Here is a 16,602-nt window from a genome sequence, read left to right as displayed (position 1 = left end):
TAGCTGGGTAGCCAGACACTCATGACTCTCTTGTCCCCTGGGAGAGGCTACTACCAGATGCATGAGCCCCACAGTCTGTCCTTGGTAGGGAGGCACTAGTAAAGTCCTTACCATCTCTGCTGCATCCAGACTTAATGTCTCTTCAATGGCATGTTTGGAACTCCCGTAGTGCAGCTGGATTTTTGTGTTTTCCCTATCTTCTGTAGTTATCCGCCCAGGTCAACACTCCATGCTTTTTCCCAACTGCAGCAAAATGGGTTGAGGCAGGCTCTTTGCTCCACTGGCACCACAGCCCACATTGAGGTCTGCTTGCCTGTTTTCAAATGCACAGGCAGAATGCACTCCTCTTAGGTGCCCTGGCACATGGTCCTGGTGCTCATGGATGGACATCTCATTCTTTTTTGAAAAAGGACAAGGAGGGGCATCTTGCACTGCCCTGCTGGCGTCACTCGGGTGCTGCTCCTCATCCTTGGCATGATGTCCCTCGGTCTGGCTCTCCCTGGTCACTGACACACTTCTCAAGTGTGTCTGGTCTCCACGTCTTTGTTGTCTATTTTGTGCTGCCTGCCCTTGTCTCCTGGATCACTGTGCCAGGCATCCTCTTCAGAGCATCTTCCTGGTGGCTTCCTTAACCATGTCAAGTCTCTCTTTACCTGAGAAGAAATTATTTTCCTTAACTCTGTAGACTTCTCTAGGTAAGACTTTTTTCTAACCTTTTCCTTATTTTACATGTTCATAATAAACATATGAAAGAGAAAAATTTATCACCCAAACCAATACTGGGTGCACTGGAATGCTTTTCTTCCCCAGCTAACTTGTATTCACCTTTCAAGGTTCAGCTTACATATATATTTTTTAAGCCTTCCATAATTCTTTCCCCTCCAGTTTATGCTTTGTATCCTACAGTCCTGTTTTTTTTTCCACCTAATCCATCACTGCACCTAACTCTGGTTTTTAAGCAGAACATTGTATTTGGTTGACACTCTCACTAGAACATGAGCACGTGGGGACAGGAATTATGTCTGTTCTGTTTATTATTATATACTCAGTATCTAATACTGATGCTGTAGGAGCTCAAGTATAGTTTAAACCAATGCACTAATTAATGTTTACACTTTGCCTTCTGAATTTTCTTAGCATTCTACACTGAATAGTATACATTCAGTTATACTGTTTCATTCCTGGAGAGTAGTGACTATTTCTTATCATTGCAAGACTTTACTAAAGCTACCTCAAGTCTTCAAGGGGCTGTGGAAGAGAAGATACAATGTTCTTTTATAATGGACTTTTATTTTCATGAGGAAAGCAGTGGTTGTGAAGGCTGGTCCCATCAGAAACACTTGGGAACCTGTTAGCAGTGCCAACACTGGGGGTGGGGCCCAGCAATATTTTATGTCAGAAGCTTGAGTACTGAATTAGCTACTGAAGGCAAATAAGGGGGCAGCACCACTTGCTGCGTTATGGTCTGGTCAGGAGACACCTCGTGAACCATCTGGAGAAGTGGAGAGATGATGCATTTGATTCTAGATGTATGAAATTGATGATAACTGACCAATTTCAAATGTTTACTGAATGATCTTCTCTATGTTCAACCTAGTGTAAGGGTTAAAAAAACAGGCTGTGTAGTCAAATCTGCATTTTCTGAGACCTGGTGAAAGTATTTTGAGTTCTTCTGAGAGCTGAGAAAAGTAAATTCAACATGAATTAATTTTTAGCACACTGATTTTATATCAAGTTAAATAGTTGCCAATGGATGTCCTTACAGTATAGGATCACCATGAGCTATATTTGTGTTTGTTCTAGTACAGGGAAATGGACTAAACCAGTTTATTAAAGAAAGTTTTTTTTTTAAATACATTTATTAACCAATGTTAACACATTAAATGAATCTATATATTGCTAGTCAGAGCAGCTTACAAAATGCCAGAATGCATCATAGAACTGGACAGCCACAATGAATAATTACAATGTGCATAGTGGCTAAGCTCAACACTTTGATATAGCTTTATGATTTGCAGAAAATTTTTAATAATGATTCCTAAAACAATCAATTGTAATTTTACCTAAAACTTTTACAAAACCAGGCCACGATCTTTTTTTTTAAATTTTTTTTTTTTTAACACACAGTTTTCACGCTGTAGTACTTGGAAATGTGCAACCGTGTCAACAGAGACACAAGAGCCAAAGTAACACGCATCATACTTTCATGCAGCTATCAGTTAAGTAGTACATACTCTGGAATGATTTTACACCGAAAATATATCCACAATAACTTGCTCTCACAGGGGTGGATCGAAGTTTTAAAACTTGAGAAACAATCAGAGAAGGTAAGTGTTCTTGGTTACGATGTCTCAGTCAGACCACCGGCACCGTGGCACTGACTAATCACATGGCCACGAGGAGGGAGGGAGAATGCCCAGTCATGGCATCATTCAGGTATGTGGAAATGGGGCCACTGGGCACCACCAGGCAGTAGCTTGTTGATTAACTTGTGTCACCACCATCTGCAACTGTATTGGGACTGGAGGGATGATTAGCTCACAGAAGACTTAGTTACATTTTTATCTTTAGAGTGACCCTGACAAACCTGGAGAAAACTTTTTAAAAGGCTTTTCTCCTGATTCTTTCACTTCCAATTGTGTGTAACTGCTTTAATAAATATCAATGGTCTAAATAAATATTTACAAATTATTTTTCTAATCCTACAAAAAGAAAACTAAATGATAAATGGCCATTTGACTTGGTCTAAGATCAGTCTTTGAAAAAACATAAATTGTGAGTTAAAAAAAAAAAATTAAAGTTTTCCTGGCTGTATTTTATATATCTATTATAAAAAATCATTGTTCAACTATCGATCCATTCCTATTGGTAATGCTTCTTAATCCAGACATTCCGCAAAATACAGACTTTTTACAAATCACGGCATCTTTGATACAAGAAAATTAACATGCATTATTCTTCATTCTGTGTACAGTGATGGAGTTCATTAGTAAGCAATGACCCATTACTACAAACATAACGGCTTCTGTGAAACTTAAGTGCTTTCTTTCCTTTTAGTATTAACTTACACTATACGAGGTGACACCAGAGAAGAGGCCATCAGATGATATTCGGGGAGAAGAGCATTAAAGAAATTTGTATGCCTCATCTATAATCTCATGTAAGGATAAAGGTAGTTTTTGGCTTTTTTGTTTATTTTGTTACAAGCACTCATGTTAGGACAAAGATGAAATGTGCAAACTTTAAAATTTAAATATTCATTTTCTCTAAGATCCAGCTCAGTAAAAGATTACCCCAGTTCCCTGCAATTTTAAACTACAAGATCAAAGCTAATAATTTGTTATAAAAGTTATATATTGAAAAGAAATAATGAAAAAACACAATTGGGAAATATTTAAGAAAAAATATGCAGGCCTAGCACCTGCTGTGTCAACCCTGTTCCCTAAATTCAATCATATACCCACTGGCATAACCAATAGATAATGCCTTTAAACAGTAAATGAAGCTGAACAAAACCAGCTCAACAAGGTTAAGAAATAAATTCCACATCAAGGTAGTATGTTTTATTTCTGAAACAGTTCTGTAGTTCTTCCATTCAGATCTACTTTAAATGTTTCTTGTTAAACTCACTTTTATTCACCTGTTTTTTTAAAGGTCTGTTGTTTAAAGGTTAAAATCTCTGTAAAACCTAAAAATGTTTTAAAATTTGCTGAAAATGCAACAAACTCTCAATTAAAATTTATTTAAAATAATACCCTCCACTGATGTTACTTTTACCCCCTGAAAAACTCCGGAGGAGCATTAACAAAAGATTTAAACTACTGTGCAAAATTTCTCCACGAAAAGTGTTTAAAGGCTGGTGCAAAATGGGAAGCAAATTCTAAACAATTTTGGCTTCTTGGAAACAAAAACCGCTGTGTCTGAGAAGAGTAGCCATCGGCAACTTCTGGAGGAGCAGCCTTCATCTTTTCCGGCGGCAGGTCCGCTTGTGCTCGGCGTGCCAGTGCTCCTGCTGGCACTTGATGGAGCAGTAGGATGTGTTCCAGCAGCAGTGGTACATGGCCTCCTCCTCACAGTTGTAGCACTGTGGTCGGAGAGAAGGCACGGGCACTGTTACTATATGGACTCGCAAAGTTGTGCTTTTAAAGATCTTTCTGGCTCAGCCCACCCACCAGGAACATGAGATGTTTCCTGTACTAAGCAGAAGGGCAAAACACATGGGACCACTGAGGCACTGCATGGAGTTAGTTATCAGCAACTTTGAGCTTACCTGGCATATCAACTTTTTCCACCTCTACTGGGTCATTTCTATGAGCACACAAACATAAGTAGTTTCTATGTTCTCAGAATGGTCTCAAGAGGATTCTGGGAAGATGACAGCAGGAAACACCAGGAGCACTGGTAGAATCTGTCTGAATAACTGGTTTTGGAACTCTGGAGCCTACTGAAGGCTTACAACCTCCAGGGGAGGCTTGGACAGTAAACTGTGGTTAATTTTGGTCAGTTTCAGCTCTGTGTGCACTATCAGCTGCCCACCTAACCACCAGCCACATGACAGGTGGCTGTGCACATGTTCCTGGGTCAGCCTGTGGGCACCCCAGGGTGGACAAAAAGAACTCTGTCCTCCAAACATTGGGGCCTGTGCTCTGATGGTTGCTTCTGCTCACAGGTGCTCAGGGGTGGGCAGCCCATCCAGCTGAAGTGAATTCTAGGAGAGTTCCAGGGTGAGCACCCTTTATTCCTCTTGGGGAGGATAAGGATGTTCAAACCCAACTGCACCTTGGAGGAGAGCAGCGTGGGTGCACGCCCAAGGAAGCTCAAGGACGGCCTGGGAAGGCACAGAGACAGCTGAAAACAGTAACACCCAATAAACAAAGGGCAGTAAACCCTAAGGGGGAGAAAGTGAGTTCCAGCATTGCCACTATATTAGATGCAAATGTCCAGTGTTCAACAAACATCAACAGAAACTGTTCCTGAGAAGACATGAATGGCACATACATTAGACAAAGACTTACAGATGCCCAAAGAACTAAAGGAGGCTGTGGAAAAAGTCAAGAAAACAATGTGGAAACAGAATGGAAATATTAATTAAAAATAAACTCTAAAGAAAGTCTGGAAGTGGAATTTCATAAAGGGATTCAAAGACAGATCTGAACCAGAAGACAGGACAATGGAAATGAACAAGTCTGGGGAAAAAAGAAAAAGCAAAGAGAGCCTCAGGGGCCAGGAGGACACCACGCAGTGGACCATGGCACTCACTCTGCGAGTCCCAGGCGCAGAGACAGAGACATGGGCTGAACAAAAATAATGGCTGTAAACAGCCCAATCTGATGTTGATGACTATATACTTGTATGACTATAAATAGCCAAGAAGCTTAACAAGGACCCAAACTTCTGAAAGCCAAAGTCAAAAGCAGTGAGAGAGAAATTGTTATGTATAAAGGGTCATCAATATATTATCACCAGAGTTCTCATCAGAAACTTTGAATATATATCAGCCCCCTTTTTTCTAGCCTCCAAAATGATGAAAGAAAAAAACTGTACACAGAGAATCCCTATTCAGCAAAACTGTCCTTAAAAAAGTAGAGGCAGAAAACTTCCAGGTAAACAAAAACTGAGGGAGGTGGTGACTACTAGAGCTGCCCAGCAGACCTGCAGGTGAGGTGAAAGGACAGCAGACAATAGGACCTCGAAGGCACAGGCAGAAATGAAGACTCCAGAGTAAAGGTAAACATATGGGCAGGTAGAAAAGCTAGTATTGTTGTAATGTTGGCTTGTAACAGGACTTTTTGTTTTTCTATATGACGTAACAGACCAGTATATTTAAAGACAAGAAGTTATTAGTATGAAAGCTAGTATCATTATAAATTTGTTTTGGTCCAAATCTTGCTTTCTGTGTAACTCTGGGGATAAAAATTACCTTAAATGCATTGTTTTTTGGGCACACAATGTATAAAGATATAATTTTGTGACATTTACAATCAAAAGTGGTGGGGATGGAGCTGTAAAGGAGTAACTGTATGTTATTGAAGTAAAACTGTTACAAATTCAAACTAGAGTCTTAAAACTTCAGGGTGTCAAATGCAAATCCCATGGTAACCACAAAGAAAAGAGCAACAGAAGATACACAAAAGTAAAGGAAAAGAATTTAAACATTTCACTACAAAAAAATCCAAGCACAAAAAATGATAGGAATGCAGGAAATGAAGGACAAAGAAGCTGTAGGGCATATAGAAAACAGCACAATGAGGAAGCTGGTCTCTTCTATCAGTAATTCAATCAATCAACAAAGACTGACACAATGAATAAAAACACATGATCCAAGTGTTGCTGTCTCCAACACACTTACTTGAGATTGGAAAATCATATTCCATCCAAATAGTAACCAAATTAGTGGCTACACTAATATGAGGCAAAACAGACTTTAAATCAAAGGACATTACAAGAGACAAGGACATTTTATGTTACTAAAAAGTTCAATATAGCAAGAGATGTAACAATTAACATTTACACACCTAATGACCATTAAAATACATGAAGCAAACTAACAGACCTGAAAGGTGAGAGAATAATAGCTGGGCTTCAACACTTTGCTCACAATAATGGAGGGCAACCAGGCAGAGATAAGGAAGGTGGAGGGTGTAAACAACACAGCACACAACCAGAACACCCCACCCAACAACAAGGGTGTGCATTCTTCTCAAGGTGTACATGGGATACTCTCCAGGATAGACCATCCATGAGCTTACAAATTAAGTCTCAATATATTTTAAAAGGTAATTATCATACAAGGTATCTTCTCTGACCACACCAGGACAAAGTAAGAAATAAAAAAGTAAACCTGGAAATTTAAAGAATACACTTTAAACAACGAACAGGTCAAAGAAGAAACCACAAGAGAAATTAGAAAATACTTTGAGACAAATGAAAACACAACAAAAACTTACAGAATGCAGTGAGGCAGTGTTCAGAGGGAAACTTACAGGTCTAAATATCTACCTTAAGACAAAAAAGATCTTAAATCAGTAACCTAAAAGTAACCTAAAGAATTAACAAACTAAACCCAAAGCTAAAAAAAGGAAGAAATTAGTAAAAATCAAAGCACAGATAAATGAAATAGGAAACAGAAAAAAAGAAAAATCAATGAAGTCAAAAATTGGTTCTTTGAAAAGGTACTGATCATTAGCTAGATGGACTAAGAAAAAAAAGGACTCAAATTACTAAAAACAGAAATTAAAGTGAGGATCTTAGTACTGATTCTATAGAAATAAGAACAATTTTAAAGAGTACCATTAACAATTCTATGCCACACCACGAAACTGGATTAACTAACCTGGCTGAATGGACAAATTCCTAGAAACACAAAACCTACTAACAGCAAGTCATGAAGAAACAGAAAATCTGAGTACACTCATAACTGGTAAGGATACTCAATGAGTAATCAAAAATCTTCCAATAAAAAAAGAACTCTGGATTAAAGATGGTGGTGTGAAAGGTGAGACAGAGCCTCCTTATAAAACCGCATATAATATGAAAATACATGATTAATACAACTAATCCTGAAAGAGCAACAGGAAAGAAGGCTGTGCCAGGCTCCATATATCTGGAGAAAAGAACAGACCTCACAGAACAGGGCACCAACACCGCTCCCCTGCACTCCCCAACATTGCTCCAGAGACTGAGCAGCTCCCGAGTAGAGTTTCTAGGCACTAGAGGGCGCCACATACAAATATGAAATATTAAAGGAACCTGGTTCAAAGCAAAATCATACATACACCAGAAAGAGTCAAATGAAAGCAATCCCATGAATCTTCCTGAAAGAGATTTCAAAACAAACATCATAAACATGCTCATGGAGGTACAGAAAAATATTCAAGAACTCACTAATCAATTTCGGTCGGAGATCCAATCATTATGGAACACGGTATCAGAAATGAAACATACAATGGAAGCTTTTAAAAGCAGGTTAGATATGGTGGAGACGACAAAATGAAACAGAAATTAGAGAAGAGGAAAACAAAGAAGCTGAGGCACAGACAGAAAGAAGATCTCTAAGAATGAAAGAATATTCAGAGAACTGTGTGACCAGTCAAAACGGAACAATATTCATATTATAGGGATACCGGAAGAAGAAGAGAGAAAAAAAGGGATAGAAAGTGTCTTTGAGAAGGTAATTGCTGAAAACATCACCAGTCTGGGGAAGGAGATAGTCTCTCAGGCCACAGAGGTACACAGATCTCCCAACACAAGGGACCCAAGGAAGACAACACCAAGACACATAATAATTAAAATGTGAAAGATCAAGGAAAAGGAAAGACATTAAAAGCAGTCAGAGAGAGAAATAAGCTCACATACAAAGGAAAGCCCATCAGGCTATCATCACACTTCTCAGCAGAAACCTTACAGGACAGAAGGGAATAGCATGATGTATTAAATGTAATGAAGCAGAAGGGCCTGGAACCAAGAATACTTTATCTGGCAAGATTATCATTTAAATTTCAAGGAGGGATTAAACATTTTTCAGATAAGCAAAAGCTGAGAGAATTTACTTCGCACAAACCGTCTCTAGAGTGTATTTTGGAGGGACTGCTATAGATGGAAGTGTTCCTAAGGTTTAATAGCTGTCACCAGAGGTAATAAAACCACAGTAGAGAAAGCAGAACAATTAATTACTAAGCAAATGCAATATTAAATCAACTAACCCCAAAGTCAGTCAAGGGATAGACAAAGAGTACAGAATATGACACCTAATATATAAAGAATGGAGGAGGAAGAAAAAGGAGGAGGAAGAAAAAAGAACATTTAGATTATGTTTGTAACAGCATACTAAGTGAGTTGTTAGAATCTTAGATAGTAAGGAAATTAACCTTGAACCTTTGGTAACCACGAATCTAAAGTGGGCAATGGCAGTAAGCACATAGCTATTGATAAACACCCTGAATGTAAATGGTCTGACTGCACCAATCAAAAGACACAGAGTCACTGAATGGATAAAAAAACAAGATCCATCTATATGCTGCCTATAAAAGACTTGCTTTAAACCCAAAGACATACACAGACTAAAAGTGAAGGGATGGAAAAAGATATTTCATGCAACTAATATGGAGAAAAAAAGCAGGAGTTGCAGTACTTGTACCAGACAAAACAGACTTCAAAACAAAGAAAGTCACAAGAGATAAAGAAGGACATTACATAATGATAAAGGGGTCATCCAACAAGAGATATAACCATTATAAATATCTATGCATCCAACACAGGAGCACATACATATGTGAAACAAATACTAACAGAATTAAAAGAGGAAACAGAATGCAATGCATTCATTCTAGGAGGCTTCAACACTCCACTCATTGTAAAGGACAGATCAGCCAGACTGACAATAAGGAGACAGAGGCACTGAACAACACATTAGAAAAGATGGACCTAACAGACATCTACAGACCTCTACACCCAAAAGCAGAATACACATACTTCTCAAATGCACACAGAACATTTTCAAGAATAGACCATATACTAGGCCACAAAAAGCCTCAGTAAATTAAAAAAGATTGAAATTGTACCAACCAGCTTCTCAGACCACAAGGGTATGAAACTAGAAATAAACTACACAAAGAAAATGAAAATCCCCAAAACACATGGAGGCTTCACAACATGCTCCTAAATAACCAATGGATCAATGACAAAAACAGAGATCCACCAATATATGGAGCCAAATGAAAACAATAATTCACCACCACAAAATCTGTGGGAAGCAGCGAAGGCCATGCTAAGAGAGAAGTATACTGAAATACAGGCCTACCTCAGGAAAGAAGAACAATTTCAAATGAACAGTCAAAACTCACAATTAACAAAACTAGAAAAAGAAGAACAAATGAAGCCCAAAGTCAGTAGAAGGAGGGACATAATAAAGATTAGAGCAGAAATAAATAAAATCGAGAATAAAACAATAGAAAGAATCAATGAAAGCAAGAGCTAATTCTTTGAGAAAATAAACAAAATAGATAAACCCCTAGCCAGACATATCAAGTGAAAGAGAGAGTCTATATACATAAACAGAATCAGAAATGAGAAAGGAAAAATCACTACAGATACCACAGAAATACAAAGAATTATTAGAGAATACTATGAAAAGTTATATGCTAACAAATGGGATAACCTGGAAGAAATGGACAACTTACTAGAAAAATACAACCTTCTAAGGCTGACCCAGAAAGAAACAGAAAATCTGAACAGACCAATTACCAGCAACGAAATTGAACTGGTAATCAAAAAACTACCTAAGAACAAATCTCAGGGACAAGATAGATGGCTGAATTTTATCAAACATTTACTGAAGACCTAATACCCATTCTCCTTAAAGTTTTCCAAAAAGAAGAGGCAATACTTCTAAACTCATTCTATAAAGCCAGCATCAATCTAATATCAAAACCAGGCAAAGACACCACAAAAAAAGAAAATTACAGGTCAATATCCCTGATGAACATAGATGTAAAAATATTCATCAAAATATTAGCAAACCAAATTCAAAAATATAAAAGATCATCCATCATGATCAAATAGGATTTATTCCAGGGATGTAAGGATGGTACATTAGAAAATCCATCAACATCATCCACCACAATCAACAAAAAGGATAAAAACCACATGATCATCTCCATAGATGCCAAAAAAGCATTTGACAAAACTCAACATCCATTCATGATAAAAACTCTCAACAAAATGAGTATAGAGGGCAAGTACCTCAACGTAATAAAGGCCATATATAACAAACCCACAGCCAACATCAGACTTAACAGTGAGAGGCTGAAAGCCTTTGAGATCGGGAATAAGACAAGGATCCCCACTCTCTTCACTTTTATTCAACAGTTCTGGAGGTCCTAGGCACAGCAATTAGACAAAACAAAGAAATAAAGGGCATCCAGATTGGTAAGGAAGAAATTAAACTGTCACTGTTTGCAGATGAGATGATATTGTACATAAAAAACCCTAAAGAATACACTCCAAAACTACTAGATCTAATATCTGAATTCAGCAAAGTTGCAGGATACAAAATTAATACACAGAAATCTGTTGCATTCCTATACACTAATGATGAACTAGCAGAAAGAGAAATCAGGAAAACAATTCCATTTATAATTGCATCAAAAAGAATAAAATACCTAGGAATAAACCTACCCAAGGAAGTGAAAGACCTGTACTCTGAAAACTACAAGACACTCATGAGAGAAATTAAAGAAGATACCAAAAAATGTAAACACATCCTGTGCTCATGGATAGGAAGAATTAATATTGTTAAAATGGCCATCCTGCCTAAAGCAATCTATAGATTCAATGCAATTCCTATAAAAATACCAAAAACATTCTTCAATGAGCTAGAGAAAATCGTTCTAAAATTCATATGGAACCACAAAAAACCTTGAATAGCCAAAGCAATCCTGAGAAGGAAGAATAAAGCTGGGGGGATTATGCTCCCAAACTTCAAGCTCTACTACAAAGCCACAGTAATTAAGACAATTTGGTACTGGCACAAGAACAAAACAATAGACCAATAGAACACACTAGACTGCCCAGATATAAACCCAACCATATATGGTAAATTTATATATGATAAAGGAGCTATGGACATACAATGGGGAAATGACAGCCTCTTCAACAACTGGTGATGGCAAAACTGGACAACTACATGCAAGAGAATGAAACTAGATTATTGTTTAACCCCATACACAAAAGTAAACTCAAAATGGATCAAAGACCTGAATGTAAGTCATGAAACCATACAACTCACAGAAGACAATATAGGCAAAAATCTCCTGGACATAAACACGAGCAACTTCTTCCTGAACGCATCTCCTTGAGCAAAGGAAACAAAAGCAAAAATGAACACATGGGACCACATCAAACTAAAAAGCTTCTGTATGGCAAAGGACACCATCAACAGAACAAAAAGGCATCCTACATTATGGGAGAATATATTTGTAAATGACATATCCGACAAGGGGTTAACATCCAAAATATATAAAGAACTCACACTTCTCACACCCAAAAAGCAGATAACCCGATTAACAAATGGGCAGAGGATATGAAGAGACAATTCTCCAAAGAAGAAATTCACATGGCCAACAGACACATGAAAAGATGCTTCACATCACTAATCATCAGGGAAATGCAAATTAAAACCACAATGAGATATCACCTCACACCAGCAAGGATGGCCAGCATTGAAAAGACTAAGGACAGCAAATACTGGTGAGGATGTGGAGAAAGGGGAACCCTCCTAAACTGCTGGTGGGAATGTAAGCTAGTTCAACCATTGTGGAAAGCAATATGGAGGTTCTTCAAAAAACTAAAAATAGAAGTACCATTTGACCCAGGAATCCCACTCCTAGGAATTTACCCAAAGAAATACTAGTTCTCAGATTCAAAAAGACATATGCACTGCTATGTTTATCACAGCACTATTTACAATGGCCAAGATATGGAAGCAACCTAAGTGTCCATCATTAGATGAATGGATAAAGAAGATGTACACATACACAATGGAATACTATTCAGCCATAAGAAAGAAACAAACACTACCATTTGCAACAACATGAATGGAACTGGAGGATATTATGCTCAGTGAAATAAGCCAGGAGGAGAAAGACAAGTGCCAAATGATTTACCTTATTTGTGGAGTATAAGAACGAAGCAAAACTGAAGAAAACAGCAGCAGACTCAGAGACTCCAAGAATGAACTAGTGGTTACCAAAGGGGAGGGGCTTGGGAGGGCGGGTTGGGAGGGAGGGAGAAGGGGATTGAGGGGTATTATGTTTAGTACACACGGTGGGGGGAGGTCACAGGGAAGACTGTCACACAGAGAAGGCAAATAGTCAATCTGTGGCATCTTATTATACTGACGGACAGTGACTGCAATGGGGTATTGGGGGGACTTGATAATATGGGTGAATGTAGTAACATTGTTTTTCATGCGAAACTTTCATAGGAATGTATATCAATAATACCTTAAAAAGAAAAAAAGCTCTGTACCTGATGGCTTCACTAATGTAAATTTTACCACCCAGTTAAAGAAGAACTAATACCAATCCATCTCAAACTTTTCAAAAACCCTGAAAAGGAAGAAAGAAACCCTTCCCAACTCATTCTGAGTCCAGTATAGCCCTGATACAAAAAACACCACAACAAAAACTATTTGGTATTCAGTATGGCTTATGGATATTTGGTTAAAAACCCTCAACAAAATATTAGCAAACAGAATTCAGCATATTTAAAGGGATTATACACCATGACCATGAGTAGTACATTCTTGTAATGCAAGGATGGTTCAACATATGGGAGGAGAAAAAACATCTGACAAAATTCAACACTCAACAAAAAGGAATAGAAGGAAACTATCTCCACATAATAAAAGCCACATTTAAAAAACCCACAGCAAACATTACCCTCAATAGTGAAAGGCTGAAAGCTTTTCCTTGAAACTCAGGGAAAAGGCAAGGATGCACATGTTCACCACTTCTACTTAACACAGTATTACAGAGCAATTAGGCAAACAAGGAACAAGGCATCCAGATTGAAGGGGAAGAAGCAGTGATCTCTGCATATAATATGACCTTATATGTAGAATACGCCACAAAAAGCTGATACATAAATTCAGCAAAACAGGAGAATACAAAGTCAATACCCAAAAATCAGCTGCATTTCTACATGCAATGAAAAATATGAAAAGGGAATTATGACAATAATTTCATTGCAATAGCATCAAGAAGCATAAAATGCTTAGGAATTAAGTAAACCAATGAAGTGAAAGACTGGTACAACAGAAACACCAAAACACTAATGAAAGAAAGTAAACAAATGGAAATACATCCAATAGTCACAGACTAGAAGACTGCAAATGTCAATACTACCCAAAGTGATCTAGGGATTCAATGCAATCCCTATCAAAACCCCAATGACATTTCTAGTAGTAACAGAACAACACAACCCAATTTTCATATGGAATCTCTAGGTACCCTGAACAGCCAAAACAAAAACAAAAATGAGAAAGAACAAAACTGGAGAATTCACATGCAGTGATTTCAAAACCTACAATAAAGCTATAGTCATCAAAACTGTATGGTGTTGGGATAAAGACAGACAAATGAACCAATGAAGAATAGTGAGCAGAAATAAACCCTCACACCAACAAATTTTGGCAAGGGTGCCAAGACCGTTCAATGGGGACACTCTTTTCAACAAATGGTGCTGAAAAATTGGATCCCCACATGTAAAAGAATAAAGTTGGATCCTTACTTGACATCATAAACAAAAATTAACTCAAAACGTGTCACAATGTAAGACAATAAAACTTTTAGAAGAAAATGTAGGACAAAAGCTTCAGAACACTGGATTTAGCACTGATTTCTTGGATGTAACACCAAAGGCACAGGCTAAAAAAAAGACAAATTGAATTTCATGACAATTATCCACCGAGTAAAAAGGCAAATCACAGAATAGAAGAAAATACTTAAATCATATTACTGATATGGGATTAATACTCAGAGAACTCCTAAAACTCAACAAAAACAACTTGATTAAAAAAGAAAGAACATGACTAGACATTTACCAAAGGACACATATGAATGGCCAATAAACACCCAAAAAACTTGGTATAACTTATCATTAGGGCAGTGCAAATCAAAAGTACGAGGTACCATTTCATACCCACTAGGGTGGCTACTGTCAAATAAAAGAAAAGGAGGGTTGGTAAGGATGCAGAGAACTTGGAACCCTTGTTGTACTGTTGGTGGGAATGTAAAATGGTGCATCTGCCATGGACAACAGTATGGTGGTTCATCAAAAAATTAAAAATGTGATTACCATATGACCCAGTAACTCCCATTTCTGAGTACATACCCAAAAGAACATGGGTCAAAGAGACCCATGTTCATAGCACTCTTATTCACAACAGCTAAAATGTGGAAGCAACCCAAGTATCCATCAATGGGTTAATAAGCAAAGTGTGATCTACACATCACAATGGAAAATTATTCAGCCTTAAAAAGGAAGGACATTCTGGCAATAATTCACACATGGATAAACTTTGAGGACATCATGCTGAGTGAAGTAAGCTGGCTACAGGAGGAAAAATACTGTATGACTACACTTAAAAGAGGTACCTATTAAGAGGGGGTCAAAATCCTAGTGACAGAATGTAAAACGGTGGTTACCAGGAGCTGCAGAGTGGAGAGAATGGGGAGTGATTGTTTAGTAAGTAAAGGATGTCCTTTTACAAGGTGAAAGAGGTCTGGAGATGGATGGTGGTGATGGCTGCACAGCAATGTGTGTTTAATACTATTGAACTGCCCACTTAAAAATAGTGAAGATGGTAAAATGTATGCATATTTTACCACCAAGAAACAAAAACCTCTTGACCTCACATCTTCCATCCACTATCCATTTTTCTGCTCCCTTTCACAAACTCCTTGAAAGAACTGCCTAAATTTGCTATTTTCAATTATTCTCTTCCCTTCCTTTCTTTTAAACCTACTGCATTCCTTCACCTGTCCCCCACCACTGAATACTATTAAGGTCATGACCTAGAACTCATGGTCAATTCTCAGCCCTCATCTCATTGGGCATGGTCTGGGGATGCTTTGATTGCCATGACCATAGACAGTGAGGGGAAGAGCTGCTACAGCATCCAGTGTGTAAAGGCCTCAGATGCTGCTAAACATTCTGCAGCTCCTCCCCCAAGAATCTTTTGGTCCAAATGTTAATAGCACTAAGGTTGAAACCAAACTGGTCTAAACAAAGGGGAAGAAGCCAGGTAATCTGAACTGTTTAGACATGGGAGAAGAAAATTGTGAAAAAGTATAAAACTAAGGTTTCAAGCCATTGGTAAGAGAATGAGAGTTTCAGACACCCACAGTGAGACTAAACAGGGAATGGCAAGGAAGGTGAGACTGGTTTCAGTTAGAAACACTTGTAAATGGGTCCATATAGAAATATGTAAGTTATAGCCAGTCAGCCAGACAATAGATGATAGACAGTGAGATATAGAGATATAAATTAGATTTGATGGCTGGCAGTAAGAGTCCTGGGGATAAAGAACCCAGGGAGAATAGTCTATATTTGGTACTTGAAACTCAATTCTCTAATTTTCTTCATCATGTATTCTGTATTTTCTTATCTATTAAAATTAATCTTTTGAATTTCTTATAATCTTACTAGGTCATCAAGTTCAGTCAAGTTACTGTTAGAAAAGTGTGTACAGCATATTTTAATTTTGGAAACAGCTGAAATGAGTCAGATCTGGGTTTAAATCTTGGGCCTATGCTAGTCATGTGAGTTTGGACAAGTTTATTCAACTTCTTAGTTTCCTCATCTTTAAGTAATATTTTAAGCACCAGCATCCTTCCTCCCAAATACCCTAATTACTTATTTATTTATGTAGTCACTGATTCATTTTGTATTTCTCACTTTCTTTGTGGATACATTTTAAGGCTGTATGATGTTTCTCTTGTTTATATTTCAACATCCATTTTCTGGCATCTGAAATACTTCTATCCTACAATATTACACTATTTCTTATAATGATGTAAGATGTAACTATAATATGGGAAT

General features: G+C 37.7%; 1 protein-coding gene across 11 annotated transcripts in view; it reads right to left on the bottom strand.

Annotated features, from left to right (window-relative positions):
* Positions 1 to 1,704: 1,704 nt before the first annotated feature.
* ZMYND11 (zinc finger MYND-type containing 11) overlaps positions 1,705 to 16,602 on the bottom strand; it is a 95,432-nt gene continuing 80,534 nt past the window's right edge. For all 11 annotated transcript variants that reach the window (XM_036925457.2, XM_036925460.2, XM_036925456.2 and 8 more), the window contains one exon: positions 1,705 to 4,084. In XM_036925457.2, coding sequence (XP_036781352.1) covers positions 3,962 to 4,084 — 123 coding nt within the window. In that variant the 3' untranslated portion in view covers positions 1,705 to 3,961. The remainder of the gene's footprint in view (positions 4,085 to 16,602) is intronic.

The sequence above is a fragment of the Manis pentadactyla genome, chromosome 3, assembly GCF_030020395.1.
Source record: "Manis pentadactyla isolate mManPen7 chromosome 3, mManPen7.hap1, whole genome shotgun sequence".
Lineage (NCBI taxonomy): Eukaryota > Metazoa > Chordata > Mammalia > Pholidota > Manidae > Manis > Manis pentadactyla.
This window is presented reverse-complemented; position numbering and strand designations above follow the sequence as displayed.